Here is a 15,125-nt window from a genome sequence, read left to right on the forward strand (position 1 = left end):
CCGCTTTCCTTCCTTCCCTGGCCGGGGTGGTAGGGCTGCGTTGAAGCCGAGTGCCGTGAAAGTTCAGCTTGGGTCTTGTGCTTGTCCCTGAGCGTCCCCGTCTCGCCGTGGGTGGGTTTTGGGTGAAGCTCTTGGGAGTGTTTTGCTGCGGTGCCTGGTGGGTGCTGCACTTGCACTTCTCCAAGCACTGCATGTCCTGCTCAGCTAGAAATCTTTGTAAGAGACCATCAGGTATTCAAGCCCAAGCTTTGCCTTCTTTTTTGAAAATAACATTTAAAGTCATGCAGGTAAGAGGAAGTATTCTTGCCATTTAAGAAAAAAAGAGAATTTTTTTGAAACCCTCTTGAAACCCTAGCCTGGCAATGGTATATGAATCTTGGCTCAGTAATTTCTGTAGCTGAAATAAAGGCTCAACAAGGGGGTATCAAAAACCTAGCTGACCTGTTGCTGTTGAACTTTCATGTGTCTGTCAGTCAAAGGTGGTATTAATTGGATATCTGCTTTACAACGTGCTCGCTTGGCTGAGGTGCTGATTTTTGAATATACTGAACACATTCAGCCTGTCGAAATGTGGTCTCAGGACCTTAAATTAAGAGCCCTGGAAAAGCTTATTGTATGTCCTTTAGAAATGACAGGGTAAGGCTCATTCATCATCCCCTCTCCCCTTTTTAGTGTTCTGTGTAGGTCAAAAGTTAATTACAAGTGTCTTTGTCAAATGTGAGAAGCAGTCTTCCCAGGCCTGTGTATTCTGTTCCTTGCAGCTTTGCTTTAAAGCAGTGTCCCAAGAAGGATTTAAGCAGTGTTGTTACAGAAGGGGTGTGTGTTATCCAGTATGTTTTGAGACAATGTCTGAATCTTGTTCCTGTAACAACAGATTCAAACTGGAGTTTTCTCATCTGCCATATGTTAAACAAAATGAGCATCTCGGTGATCTGTAGGTTTTGTCCCCATGTTCCTTGGTGCTAAGATTTGCTAATCTATATAGAACAATTTATCCTGAAGAGGTAGGTTTGTTTGTTGGATATACTGGTGTATGAAACTGGCCGTGTTAGTATTTCTACAAAAAAGTTAAGTGACTTATCAGCTACTGTATGTGTTTTTGGAAGAGGCCAGGCTTAAATTTCACCAAAAAAAAAAAGGGCAACTAAAACTGTTCTGCGAACAATGGTAGGTTTTGTTAGACTCGTTCTTTCCCTTTCTCTCTCTCTCTTCCTAAATAGGGCAAAAGTATTTGTCGCTGACTGCTTTATTTCTTTGCAGGTACTAGTGAACACTGTCTGCTGTTTTCTGATGTTGGTTGCTAAGCTAATACAGTGTATGGTGTTCGGTCCTCTTCGTGTCAGTGAGAGACAGGTAAGACAGCCATTTGTTGCCTTGGATATCTGTGGTGTTTCATAATTTCTTGGTGTACCACCGGTGTGGTTTTCTATATGGAGTTGCTTGAAAGTACACAAGAAAAGTAAATTTTATAACAACTTAAGTCTTACCATTATACTTCTCGCCTTTGAAACTGCTGTCCAATAAATCCATGTAGAAAACAATCTGCCCAAGAAACCCTTCATGGTTAGCTAGGATATCCACAGCCACAAGCTTCCAGTTTATTTCTGAAGGGAACTTTTCTTTTTCATTGTTGCTATTGTATTTTATAAGCCTATGGTCAACTTGAAAATCCTGCTTCCTTAATGAACTTGGTCAGGTTTCTTACAAGTGCACCCTCACTTCAGAATATTTATAAAGTGTTCTTCTCTATCCAGTTTGCATTTGGCAGCATTTCGCCATTGCATTTCGTAGTTGGTTATTAGCACTGCCAGTCTGAGTTCCCTCTTGTGCCTTGTTTTGTGCCTTGACTGCTGGAGAAGTGCTTTCCATCCTCAGACACTGGACGGTTTATCTACCTTCAGGTTTAAGAGGGAGTAGGCAAGCATATGCCCAGAGAAAGTAGGTAAGCAGGGCTGAAAACTCAAACTGTTTAGTCCTGCTCTTGGGCTAGGTGAGAATGTTCTTAAAAGTTCAGCAAGAGGATTATTAAAGCCCAGGCTTTTTGAAAACAGGATCCTGCAGAAGATAAAAGCATCAGCAGTGGTTTGAATAGTATCTGTATATTTTTTTTTTAAAAAAGAAAGACAAATGCATAAGTTGGTCTGTGTAAATGCAGTAGCAGCGATTTGAAGTGTGTCCATATATTTTAAAAAAATGTGTAAATGCAGTTCTTTAGGAAAAATAAGGATTTTTGACATGCAGAACTGAGACACCTAAAGCTTCATTAATAGCCATGGATCTCTCAAAGCCTGTTGTATTTGTGATTCACACTCCACAGAGCCTCTGAGTGAAGTGTATGAAAAACAAGGTGCACTCAGACTGCGTTGGGCCAGATTTTCTTTCTAGTCCACGTTGACTATAAGGATGTGGAACTTTAAGTAGTGATAGTTTCTAGGATGTTCTCTACCCTCTTAAAAACTGAAGTGAAAAGCAGTAACAGTGTGGATCCATGTGCATTTGGACAGTTGGAGTATGCTTCAGTTCTCATGTAAAGGAAAGCTGGTTATTAATATTGGTGAGCCAAAATGGCAGCATCATGAAGGAATTCTGGGCCTGTCTTAACTAAACTCCTGGTGATTTCATAGTGTTCTTTAACAAAGCATTTTATTTCATAATTTTTTTTATCCTCAACAAGCTGGCTTGCTGTCTACTGCTTGAGACTGTCATATTGTTTCTTTCATACTGCATGTGCGTGGGAATAATTTTTTTTTCATTGTTCATCCATCTCATTCTCCACTGTAGGCATTATGCTTTTTAAGAGCAGACTTTGTCATCTTTTCTTAATCATCTGTACTTTTTGACAGGTTTTTGGAAGCAAGGTGCTAGCTATTTGGGCATCTTGTCTAACTAACCGTGGCAGTTCTAGCAAAGACGACACAGTAGCTGTCCTGCTTGGGCATGGAGAATCAAACTGAGATCAAACTTGGTTTGTGCTAAGCCCTGTTTTAGAATTATGGCAGGAAACTACATTGTCCGCTGTGTTGCACAGTTGTGCTGCGGTGGTACAAAAGACTAGATAGATACTGAGGACCACTAATATTTCTAATATGTTTTTAATTCAGTAAGGGTAACATTCCATTCAAGATGTGGATGCAGCAGGCTTTTGCTAACGTAATGTCGCATTTCTACTTCCATCTTTTCTTTCTCTTTCTTTTTCCCTCCTTTTCTTCCCTGCGTGTGGATTGTCAGTGCTTTCACTACAGTAACCAAACGTCTTGCTTTACAGCATCTCAAGGATAAATTCTGGAATTTCATTTTCTACAAGTTCATCTTCATTTTTGGCGTGCTGAATGTTCAGACAGTGGAAGAAGTGGTGATGTGGTGCCTCTGGTTCTCTGGACTTGTGTTTCTTCATCTTATGATTCAGCTCTGCAAGGATCGCTTTGAATATGTAAGTTTTGATTAAGAGCTGTCTTTTGGGACATGCAAATTCTGTTTCTGGTTCGGGCACTGGCTCATGATAGGTTACAAACAGATCATTTAGACCTGTTCCTCACCGTGCGGTGCTGGACACGTACACCTCCCAGTAGCTTTGAATACTTGCTTTAAAGTGTAATGTCAATCTTACTCCTTTAGTTTTCCATCAGACAAATGGAGCTGAAGATACTTATATTCTTTGATAAATTGCTCCTTATATGTGCCCTGTAATTACTATCATATAACTGTGTGAGATGTCTTCATAGCTCTCCCTAGCGAGGAAACCTTGACAACAGAACATCCCTTAGATTGGTACCCTTTGGTATTGGTCCGTAAAGCCTGTTTCTGCTCTGGGCTCAGGTTTCAGGCTCGTTTACATCTACCAAATGTCGACTGCCAACGTCTTTACAATATACAGTGCAGCTTTTCCATAAGCTATATCCCAGTTTCTGTTAATACCAGGAATAAATTCAGTAGAGGTGCAGAAATTGGAGACTAGGCAAGGAAGAAGGAACTGGAGTTTGAACAGTAAATCTTGCCCTTTAAACATCTATAATGGACATGCATTTTCCTCAGCTCCTCTGTCCTGGAATAAAAGTTTGAACTAAATTGAATCCATGAATTTCCTTTTGGTAGCTCTGTGCTTTGCAATATTTTTTTATTAATACCCAGTAAGGCCTATTAATTCACAAGTAGCTAAGCAGTAAGCTTGAAACTAGATGGGTTGGGGTTAGGAAAATTGAGATAGAAGTGAACAAGGCAGTCATCTGGTATTTTTAGTGTTGTTCAGAAAACTGTAAAAGAACAGAGCTCATGTGGGAAGAAATCCTTATTGTATTCCTTCTGCATTCAAAGTAGGTATCGTAATTCTTTACTTGGACAAATGGTACTTGTGTGATCTGCCTTGCAAACTCAGGGGGATGTGGAACTGAACCCGATTGAACAAGGAAGAAAGAACCAATTTAAAAACAAAACGTGGAAGTCAGCTTCATCAGTCAGACCAGAGCGAAGCTTTGGGCAACTCCTTCTTTCCTTGTCCTGTTCTTCCCCTTCCTGCTCTGAAATGGGAATGGACCACCTAAATACTTTGTCTCTTGTGTCATCTTTGATTTAGACAGCGTAGGTGTAGCTTACTGTTAAGGTAGTTTAGAGAATATGCTATATTAGAGTTTAGAGAATATGCCCTATATGCTATTGAATAAGACAACTATTTTCAGTAGACTCTGTCCAGCAGTCTTTAGCTGCAAGTTAAATTTTTGGGGGAGGTGTCTCTTTCTTCCAGAAGAAAATGACTTTCGAATAACTAAAGGCTGGAAGATAAAGCTGGAAAAATTCAGATCAGCTGTGAGGTGAAAAATTGGCAGAACAATTATTCTCATTGCTCAAAGACTGTATATTAAGGTTAGGTGTCTTTCTAAAACACATGTTCATCTGAAGCAGATGCTGTGGATTTGATGCAGAAACTACCATGTGAGAAAGTGTCCGTGGCTTTCTTGCACAGGTGATTTAAACATTTGCTCAAATAATCTTAATGATCCCTTCTGGCTTTAACAGCCTGATTAATGTAAATGACAGCAAGATGAATGAGACTTTGGGATGGTATGTGGTTTTAGCTTTATTCTGTTTCATTTATTGCAACGTTGCATGGTTGAGGTTGTGAAATAGGTTTTATTCTAGAAAGCAAAAGATTTTCCTGAATGAGGACTTGTTTGGTGAGTTGACTATGGAAGGCAGGGTGGATGGAGTACTCCTTTAAACCTGTTATGTATTTATGTATTTGTGTTGCAGCTTTCCTTTTCTCCTACCACACCCATGAGCAGCCACATCAGAGTCCTGACCCTGCTCATAGCCATGCTCCTGTCCTGCTGTGGATTAGCAGTTGTCTGTGGTATTATTGGCTACACCCATGGCATGCACACGTTGGCTTTCATGGCAGCAGAGGTGAGACTTCCTTCATATGTGTCGTGGTTTCTGCTTTGCTTTTCATCCCTCACTTGGGGGTATCTTGGCATGCGGTGGGTTTTCCTTTAGTTTCCCACAAGGAAGAAACTCCGAAGATGTAAACAAGCCCTCCCCTGTTTTAGAGTAGTTCCCAGATCTGCATGCTTTCTCTCTTTAGAGATTAAGCCTGCAAAAAATCTTTGTCTGAAGAAGAGAATGAGAGCATAAATTCGTAAGATGATGCTGAAATCAAATGGCAGCCTATGAAAAAATAATGGTTGTGTTTCATGAGCATTGCAAGAAGGGTTAGTTGAAACGGCCGCTAGAGAGAGGAAGAGAGTGTATGTGAAAGTGTAATGTGCACCTCAGACCGTTTTCTTTGAGGTTGTATTTTCTATCTAATTTCTCCAAAAAAGGAGTGAGACTAACACCTTTCCTTAAGGCATACTCATGGGATTCGCTTATGTTTGTGCAAAGAGATGCATCTCAGCTGAGATGAGCAACTCGTGTTTGTGCACTCCTGAACCCATTGCAGCGTGGAGTAAACATCAATGTGTTTGTGGAGTGAACATCATTATGTTTTTGATGTTATGGCGGGTTGTTGCCTCTGCCTGAGGAAGTGATAATCTTAAACAAAGGGGAGGTAACCAATATAATTGCAAGTAAGTCGCGTTAACACATCCTTAGTTCAGATAACAAGTAGCATGTACGGTTTATTTTTCTTCTCCTATCTTAAATTCATACTTGGAGTTAGTGAGGAGGAAAGAAAACAGTCGGCTGACAGTAGTAGAATGTGGTGCTGGTCACACCACAGTTCAGTTATTTAATATGTTGGTTTACTTTTCCCTCAATACGAGAATATGCAAGGCCAGATTTGTAATTACATAGTGGAAGGGTATTGAAGATTTGTCGGTGTCTCTAACAGGTGAGGTCTCGTTGGTGTTGTGTCTCTTATCTTGGCTTGGCAGAAGGGTGTATCAGACTCGTGGGGTAGGTTTATCAGGGAGTGTTACAGTGCTGAAGTGTTGCCTCGTTAGCACTACACCGTGTGGTGGTGTATGTGTTTTGGGTTGCAGGAAGGGCTTTTCATTTCAGTGGGAGCTGTTCTGTCTGCTTATTAACACAGGAGTGGCTCAGCCAGCATAAGTATATGGTCCTCAGCCAAGCCATGGATCTGTGCAGCCTGCTGTGCTGCTGGTGGACAGCAGAGGAGGTTTGTGGCAAACTGTCGTGGTTTAACCTGGCAGGCATAGCTAAACACCACACAGCCACTTGCTCACCCCCCCCACAGTGGGATGGAGGGGGAAAAGTAAAATTCGTGGGTTGAGATAAAGGCAGTTTAATAGGACAGAAAAGGAAGGGAAAATAATAATAATAATAATAATAAAAGAATATACAAAATAAGCAATTCACAGTGCAGTTGCTCACCACCTGCTGACTGATGCCCAGCCAGTCCCCAAGCAGTGGCTCCCCAGCCAGCTTTCCCCCTAGTTTATATACTTAGCGTGATGTCATATGGTATGGAATAGCCCTTTGGCCAGTTGGGGTCAGCTGTCCTGGCTGTGCCTGCTCCCAGCATCTTGTGCATCTCCAGCCTTCCCAATCAGTAGAGCATGAGAAGCTGAAAAGTCCTTGACTTAGTGTAAGCACTACTTAGCAATGACTAAAACATCGGTGTGTTATCAACCTTATTCTCATCCTAAATCCAAACCACAGCTACTATCCATACCAGCTACTAGGAAGAAGATTAACTCTATCCCAGCCGAAACCAGGACAGTATCTGCCCCTTATTCTATACCATCTACATCATGCCCAGGTCCCACACTTTCCAATACTTTCCAATTCATCACCACCACCTTTCCTGTCTTTTGATATATACACACAGGTATCATTCCCTGTAAAATGTCCTTTGGGTTCATTTAGTCCATGACTTTGGGCTCCATCTGTCATAACAGTCCTTCAGGGCAGGAGAGATGGTGTGTGGTGTTGGATTATTGCATGCTGAAGCCGGTTCTGGTTCCATTATCACTGTGCTTTGCTCAGTTTTCATCAAAGTTCATTCTTCATTAATCTGGGTGATTCTTACTGTAATACCATTGATATGGCATATAGCCATCATAGAAGTGATGATATACAATGTTACATAGCAATTAACATCATACCATTCGGTTCATTGGCTATTTTCACCCAAAATCAAATCCCTTTGAGGTACACAGCGGACTTCCCCATCCTCCCGCACCACCCACCCAGTGCACCTAGGTCCTTGTGCAAAAGCAATCCCGCAGATGGATTTGCCTTTACCCGAGGCAGGAATAACCCAGACTGTCTTCCCCAGCATATTTTTTATGTGCACTACAGGGACTTTATCCCCTTCTATAGTACATAAGACTTTTGACTGGGCAGGGCCAGCCCAATTGGCAGATCCCCCAGTGTTGACTAACCAGGTGTCTTTTGCTAAATGTGTATTCCAATGTTTAGATGTCCCACCACCCGTTGCTCGCGGTGTAGTTTGTAACAGCCCATTGTATCATTCCATTTTCCTGGAGCCTGATGCATGATAGGGGATGTGATATACCCACTCAATGCCATGCTCTTTGGCCCAGGTGTCTATGAGGTTGTTTTGAAAATGAGTCCCGTTGTCTGACTCAGTTCTTTTTGGCGTCCATGTCGCTGCAAGACTTGCTTTTCAAGGCCCAGGATAGTGTTCCGGGCAGTGGCATGGGGCACAGGATATGTTTCCGCCATCTGGTGGTTGCTTCCACCATTGTAAGCACATAGTGCTTGCCTTGGCGGGTTTGTGGGAGTGTGATATAATCAGTCTGCCAGGCCTCCCCATATTTATATTTCAGCCATTGTCCTCCGTACCACAGAGGCTTTAACTGCTTGGCTTGTGTAATTGCAGTGCATGTTTCGCATTCATGGATAACCTGTGCAATAGTGTCCATGGTCAAGTCCACCCCTCGATCACGAGCCCATCTCTATGTTGCATCTCTTCCTTGATGGCCTGAGGTGTCGTGGGCCCACCAAGCTATAAATAATTCACCCTTATGTTGCCAGTCCAGATCCACCTGAGCCACTTCCATCTTAGCAGCCTGATCCACCTGCTGGTTGTTTTGATGTTCCTCAGTGGCCCGACTCTTGGGTACATAAGCATCTACGTGATGTACTTTTACACCCAGGTTCTCTACCCGGGCAGCAATATCTTGCCACAATGCTGCAGCCCAGGTGGGTTTGCCTCTGTGCTGCCAGTTGTTCTGCTTCCATTGCTGTAACCACCCCCACAGGGCATTTGCCACCATCCATGAATCAGTATAGAGATAGAGCACTGGCCACTTTTCTTGTTCAGCAATGTCTAAAGTATGGATGGCCTTTACTTCTGCAAATTGGCTCGATTCACCATCTCCTTTAGCGGTTTCTACCACTTGTCGTATAGGACTCCATACAGCAGCTTTCCATCTCTGATGTTTTCCTACAATACAACAGGACCCATCAGTGAACAGGGCATATTACTTCTCATTATCTGGTAGTTTATTGTACAGTGGGGCCTCCTCAGCACGCGTCACCTCCTCCTCTGGTGATATTCTGAAATCTTTGCCTTCTGGCCAGTCCATAATTACTTCCAAGATCCCTGGTCAATTGGGGTTTCCTATTTGAGCCCTTTGTATGATCAGTGCAACCCACTTACTCCACGTAGCATCAGTTGCATGATATGTATGGGGGACCCTCCCTTTGAACATCCAGCCCAGCACCGGCAGTCGGGGTGCCAGGAGGAGCTGTGCTTCAGTACAAACTACTTCAGAAGCAGCTCGAACCCCTTCATATGCTGCTAATATCTCTTTTTCAGTTGGAGTATAGTGGGCCTTGGATCCTCTGTATCCCTGACACCAAAACCCTAGGGGTCTACCTCTAGTCTCTCCTAGGTCTACCTCTAGAAACCTGGTGCTTTCTGCCAGAGGCTTCAGGTAGGGCCATTCTCCCCGGCTGTGGTGTAGAGCACATTTTTTTACATCTTGCCCTGCCTGGACTGGCCCAAGGGCTACTGCGTGAACTATCTCCCGTTTAATTTGTTCAAAGGCTTTTCGTTGCTCAGGGCCCCATTTGAAATTGTTCTTCTTCTGGGTCACTTGATAGAGAGGGCTTATGATCAGACTGTAATTTGGAACATGCATTCTCCAGAAACCCACAACGCCTAAGAAAGCTTGTGTTTCTTTTTTGCTAGTTGGTGGAGACATGGCTGTTATTTTGTTAATCACATCCATTGGGATCTGACGACGTCCATCTTGCCATTTATTCCTAAAAACTGGATCTCCTGTGCAGGTCCCTTGACCTTACTTTGTTTTATGGCAAAACCGTCTTTCAGGAGGATTTGGACTATTTTCTTCCCTTTCTCAAAAACAACTTCTGCTGTATTGCCCCACACAATAATGTCATCAATATATTGCAGATGTTCTGGAGCTTCACCCTGTTCCAGTGCCATCCAGATCAGTCCATGGCAATGGTAAGGCTGTGTTTCCACCCTTGCAGCACTCGATTCCAAGTGTACTGAACATCACAGAATCACAGAATCATATAGGTTGGAAAAGACCTTTAAGATCATCAAGTCCAACCATAAACCTAACACTACCAAGACCACCACTATACCATGTCCCTAAGCACCTCATCCAAACATCTTTTAAATACCTCCAGGGATGGCGACTCAACCACTTCCCTGGGCAGCCTGTTCCAATGCTGGACAACCCTTTCAGTGAAGTAAAATTTCCTAATATCCAGTCTAAACCTCCCCTGGCGCAACTTGAGGCCGTTTCCTCTCGTCCTATCACTTGTTACCTCTAAGTGAAAGCAAACTGTAGCCTGCACTCTGCAGCCAAAGGGATTGAGAAAAACACATTAGCGATATCAATTGTAGCATACCGTTTGGCTGCTTTTGACTCCAGTTCGTATTGAAGTTCCAGCATGTCCAGCATGGCAGCACTCAGCAGCGGCGTGACTTTATTCAGGCCACAATAGTCTACTGTCAGTCTCCACTCTCCATTAGACTTTTGCACTGGCCATATAAGACTGTTAAAAGGTGAAGGAGTCTTACTGATCGCTCCTTGTCTCTCCAGTCAATGAATCAGTTTATGGATGGGAATCAGGGAGTCTCGGTTGGTGCGATGTTGCCTCTGGTGCACCGTTGTGGTGGCAATTGGCACCTGAGGGCATCTTCAACCCTCAGCAACCCCACAACAGAAGGGTCCTCCAAGAGACCGGGCAAGGTGGACAGCTGTTTAATTTCCTCTGCCTCCAAGGCAGCTATACCAAAAGCCCACCGGTACCCTTTTGGGTCCTTGAAATACCCTCTCCTGAGGTAGTCTATGCCAAGGATGCATGGAGCCTCTGGGCCGGTCACAATGGGGTGCTTTTGACACTCATTCCCAGTTAGGCTCATTTCGGCCTCCAATACAGTTAGCTGTTGGGATCCCTCTGTCACTCTGGAAATATAGATGGGTTCTGCCCCTATATAGCTTGATGGCATTAGGGTACACTGTGCACTGGTGTCTACTAGAGCCTTATACTCCTGTGGGTCTGATGTGGCAGGCCATCGAATCCACGCAGTCCAGTAAACCTGGTTGTCCCTTTCCTCCACCTGGCTGGAGGCAGGGCCCCTCTAGTCCTGGTCATAGTATTCGTTACTCATTTCTTGTAAATACAAGTCAGAAGTCCCTTCATTAAGATCAGAAGTGAGATCAGCCCTTCTACTCTGTCTGGGGAACTGCCCACTGGAAACTGGAGCAGCAATTTTCCTGGAAGAACTCCCTTTCGTGATTATTTTTCCTTGCAACTCATATACCCGTGACTCTAGGGTCAACACAGATTTTTCCATCCCACTTCCTCATGTCCTCTCTGTGGTCACTCAGGTAAAACCACAGGGTGCCCTGTGGTGTGTACCCTCTGTATCCTCTCTCCTGAGCAGAGGAACGCTGACTCCGAATAGCTGAGATACTGGTCTGTACAGGCAGGGAGTAGGACCTATCCTCTTTGAGTTGCTGGACCTCCTGGGACAGTTTCTCCACAGCCAAGATGAGGGAGGAAGAAATATTTTCTTCCTATTGCCAGAGCTGGCCAGTCAATTCATCCACCGTTTGTCCCTCTCTGTCTTTCCAGGTCAGTATTGCCAATGAGTTGGCATACGACGCTGGTGCACTCTATGCAGACTTCTGCCACATGGGTTGTGTGCACTGTACTTCATCTGGATCTTTGGATAACTGCTTGTTGTCCAGGTCACCATAAATCATCTCCAGCATGGCTAATTCCCTCAGGTACTGATACCTCTCTCCATGGTGGTCCACTTGCCTGGCTGACATACCTTTCCTTCACGCCTGACAGTAGTTGCCTCCAGAGGCTGAGGGCTTGCGCCCCTTTTCCAATCACTTTGTCAATGCCCTCTTCCCTAGAAAGGGATCCCAGCTGCTTGGCTTCCCTACCCTCTAATTCCAGGCTACTGGCCCCGTTATCCCAGCATTGGAGCAGCTGGGTGACAATGTGCTTGCCTGGATTGTGGCTGAAATCTTTTTGCATATCTCACAGCTCACTCAGGGATAGGGATCAGGTGGTTACCATCTCATTTATGAGTTGTTCTTCTTCCTCTTCTCGTGATGGCCCTGCTTTTTCATCATCCCTTACTAAACAAGCTGACTTTCGCTTCCAAGATTTCTTCTTGTGTATAGGGGCGACTCATACCAGCACAGGTTGGTTCCCTGGTTCAGCCGCAGTGCCTGTCGCTGGGGTTGGAGTAGCCACAGTGCCTGTCGCCAGGACTGGAGTAGCCACGGTGCCTGTCATCTTGTCGTCAGATCCAGAGACCTTCTCTTCCCCTTGAGCATACTGAATAGTGTTGAGCAGGGCTTGGTAGGCATGGGCCAGGCCCCACATGTTGCAGTGACTTGTGTCTCTCTGGAATTGCCAGGGTGACAGCATACTTTTTCCAAATACCTTAGTAGTTTTTCAGGATTCTGCACTTGTTCAGTGGCAAAGTTCCAAAACACTGGAGGTGCCCACTGTCCTAGGTACTTGCCCATACTATCCCACACACCCTGCCACTCATAACTATCCAGCCTTGGGGTAGATCTGTGGGTGGTATTCTGAAATAGTTGTTTAACCTTAAACAAGACATGAAACACATTCGGGGTAGGAGCAACAGGAACATGCCGGTTTGAACATTCCAAGGATATTTAAAATTCTCAAGAGCTATTGTAACTAGCCTGGGGGAGAAGGGTAAGATGAAGGAAGGTGTCTCCTCCGTAAATTGGCTCTCTGAGGAGAAAAGGTAAGAAGTGTAATTATTAATAGTTTCCAAGAGGTGGCTCCCGAAGTACGGAGATGGTGCAGTGCTGAGTACAAATACCAGATTAGTCTTACGACCAGCCATTTTATCATATCATAAGCTAGTGCTACAAAGTACAGCAAACCGATAACCTTGACCCAGCTCCCAGAAGTGATAAACAGCACAACAGGGAACGTATGCTGCACGTAAGGTGTTACATAACACAACTCTGAGAACAAGCAAATTAATCAACATTGTGGCCAGTGACTATCAAACTAATATAATGAATGTTTATAACAAATTTGTTCTAATGTGCTCTGGTCAGATTTGTCGTGATCTCAACCCATCGAGCCCCATGTTGGGTGCCAAAGGGACTGTTGTTGTTTAACCCGGCAGGCAGCTGAACACCACACAGCCACTCGCTCACCCCCCCCCCCCAGTGGGATGGGGGAGAGAATCAAGGGGGGGAAGTAAGATTTGTTGGTTGGGATAAAGACAGTTTACTAGGACAGAAAAGGAAGGGAAGATGGTAATAAAAGAATATACAAAATAAGTGATTCATAATGCAGTTGCTCACCACCTGCTGACTGATGCCCAGCCAGTCCCCAAGCAGCGGCCCCCCAGCCAGCTTTCCCCTAGTTTATATACTGAGCATGACGTCATATGGTATGGAATAGCCCTTTGGCCAGTTGGGGTCAGCTGTCCTGGCTGTGCCCGCTCCCGGCTTCTTGTGCATCTCCAGCCTTCTCAATTGGTAGAGCATGAGAAGCTGAAAAGTCCTTGACTTAAGTGTAAGCACCACTTAGCAATGACTAAAACATCAGTGTGTTATCAACATCATTCTCATCCTAAATCCAAACCACAGCACTATACCAGCTACTAGGAAGAAGATTAACTCTATCCCAGCTGAAACCAGGACAGGAACATAGGAAAGGGTCTCCGACCCTTGTTTGCAGAAGCTGGCATTTGAGGATGTTCTTGAGCTGAGGGCTGCACAAGCCTGTTGGGTTTGATAGCCTCAGATGGACTCTGGAAAGTTGTCTGATTGTTTATTGAACTCGTTTATACTTTGGACTCCACAATATTCAAAGGCAACAAATTCCACGTTTAACTTGGCTTTGTGTACACAAAAGAGCTCTTTCAGTTATTCTGAATCTTCTGTCTGATAATGTCCCTGGCTATCATCTAAGACATTTATGGTGAAAACCCACAAAGAGTCATTCCCTGTTTACTCTTGTTCACACCATTTGTTATTTTATAGACCTTTCTCCTGTTCCCCTTCTGACTTCTCCTCCAAGCAAAAGAATTCTAGTGTGTTTAATCTTTCCTCATATGAGATTGTCCAATATCTCGCCCTTTCCTGGACCTTTTAAATATGCCCTCTATGGGTTGGGTCGCTGTGAGCAGGTTCCCTGACTTTAATACCCAGCACTCGTGTAAGTGGAATAAAACATTTAGGTTTCTTTCTGTACGGTTACTAGCAGTGACACCTCGCGGCAGTTTTCAACCTCACCGCAAAATGCATTAAATCTTGCAGACCAAAATGTTTTCCTGGTGGTGGCTTGCGTGATGCTGGTCTAGAGGGATGCTGCCAAGTGTATTCCATTAGTGTGTAGTTAATTACATTAAGCTACATTAAGCTATTCATCTCTCCTGACTCTGCAAACATTGATTTAGCTTGATGCCTTAGGGTTTTCAATAAAGCAATATGGATGTTTTTCTCAGGTTTTATTTAGGCTTTCCCTTGTTCTGTTTTGTTTGTGAGCGTTTTCTTTCCTGCAAAGGATGGATGTGAAATGTGCAAATGCCCAGAGAAGGTTGAATAAGGACAGTCTGTATTTTTGAGTAAACATTGTTTTTTGCCTTAATGTATGGTATTTGAGAATTATAGTTTAGTAACTAATGTCCAGTCTATCTTTGCACCTTTTTTGTTGTAAGAAGGAATTACTCCATTCCTATAGCAGCTGTCCTCTGATGCTGTTTCATACATCTCAGTTGAGGCCGTATAATGATAGTGATATTCAAATCTTAGAATAGTACCTTACAGATAATCGTATATTTTCCTGTATAGCTTCTTATGCTGCATCCATTATCTTAGCGTTTGAGTGCCTTCCAGTTGTGTGCTAATCTACATGACTAGTATCTGCCAGTATCACAGAGTCACTTATCACTGGGGGATAAGTATGTGTGTAGTGGAGCAGAGCAAGAGCTCTTGAGGTGTCGGTACTGAAAACGTCCTGCTGTACATTTCGACCCTGAGGTTACAGAGTTGTGTAACTTGTGATGCAATGTTGTACTTTCTGCGAAGTATTTCTCGTGTCAGAATGTTGAAATGCATTTCTGGAAACAGTGTAGGAACCAGAGACCAGCGCCTTGACCAAGACTACGCTAGCTTGTCCTTTTCATTTTGATGCTCTTGCTGCCT

At 43.9% G+C, this 15,125-nt stretch overlaps 1 protein-coding gene across 2 annotated transcripts in view; it reads left to right on the top strand.

Moving 5' to 3' along the window:
• Nucleotides 1-15,125, top strand: part of AMFR (autocrine motility factor receptor) — a 37,295-nt gene that overhangs the window by 716 nt on the left and 21,454 nt on the right. For both annotated transcript variants that reach the window (XM_075510505.1, XM_075510504.1), the window contains exons 2-4: nucleotides 1,261-1,353; nucleotides 3,266-3,430; nucleotides 5,245-5,397. In XM_075510505.1, coding sequence (XP_075366620.1) covers nucleotides 1,261-1,353; nucleotides 3,266-3,430; nucleotides 5,245-5,397 — 411 coding nt within the window. The remainder of the gene's footprint in view (nucleotides 1-1,260; nucleotides 1,354-3,265; nucleotides 3,431-5,244; nucleotides 5,398-15,125) is intronic.

This window comes from Mycteria americana, chromosome 8, assembly GCF_035582795.1.
Source record: "Mycteria americana isolate JAX WOST 10 ecotype Jacksonville Zoo and Gardens chromosome 8, USCA_MyAme_1.0, whole genome shotgun sequence".
NCBI lineage: Eukaryota > Metazoa > Chordata > Aves > Ciconiiformes > Ciconiidae > Mycteria > Mycteria americana.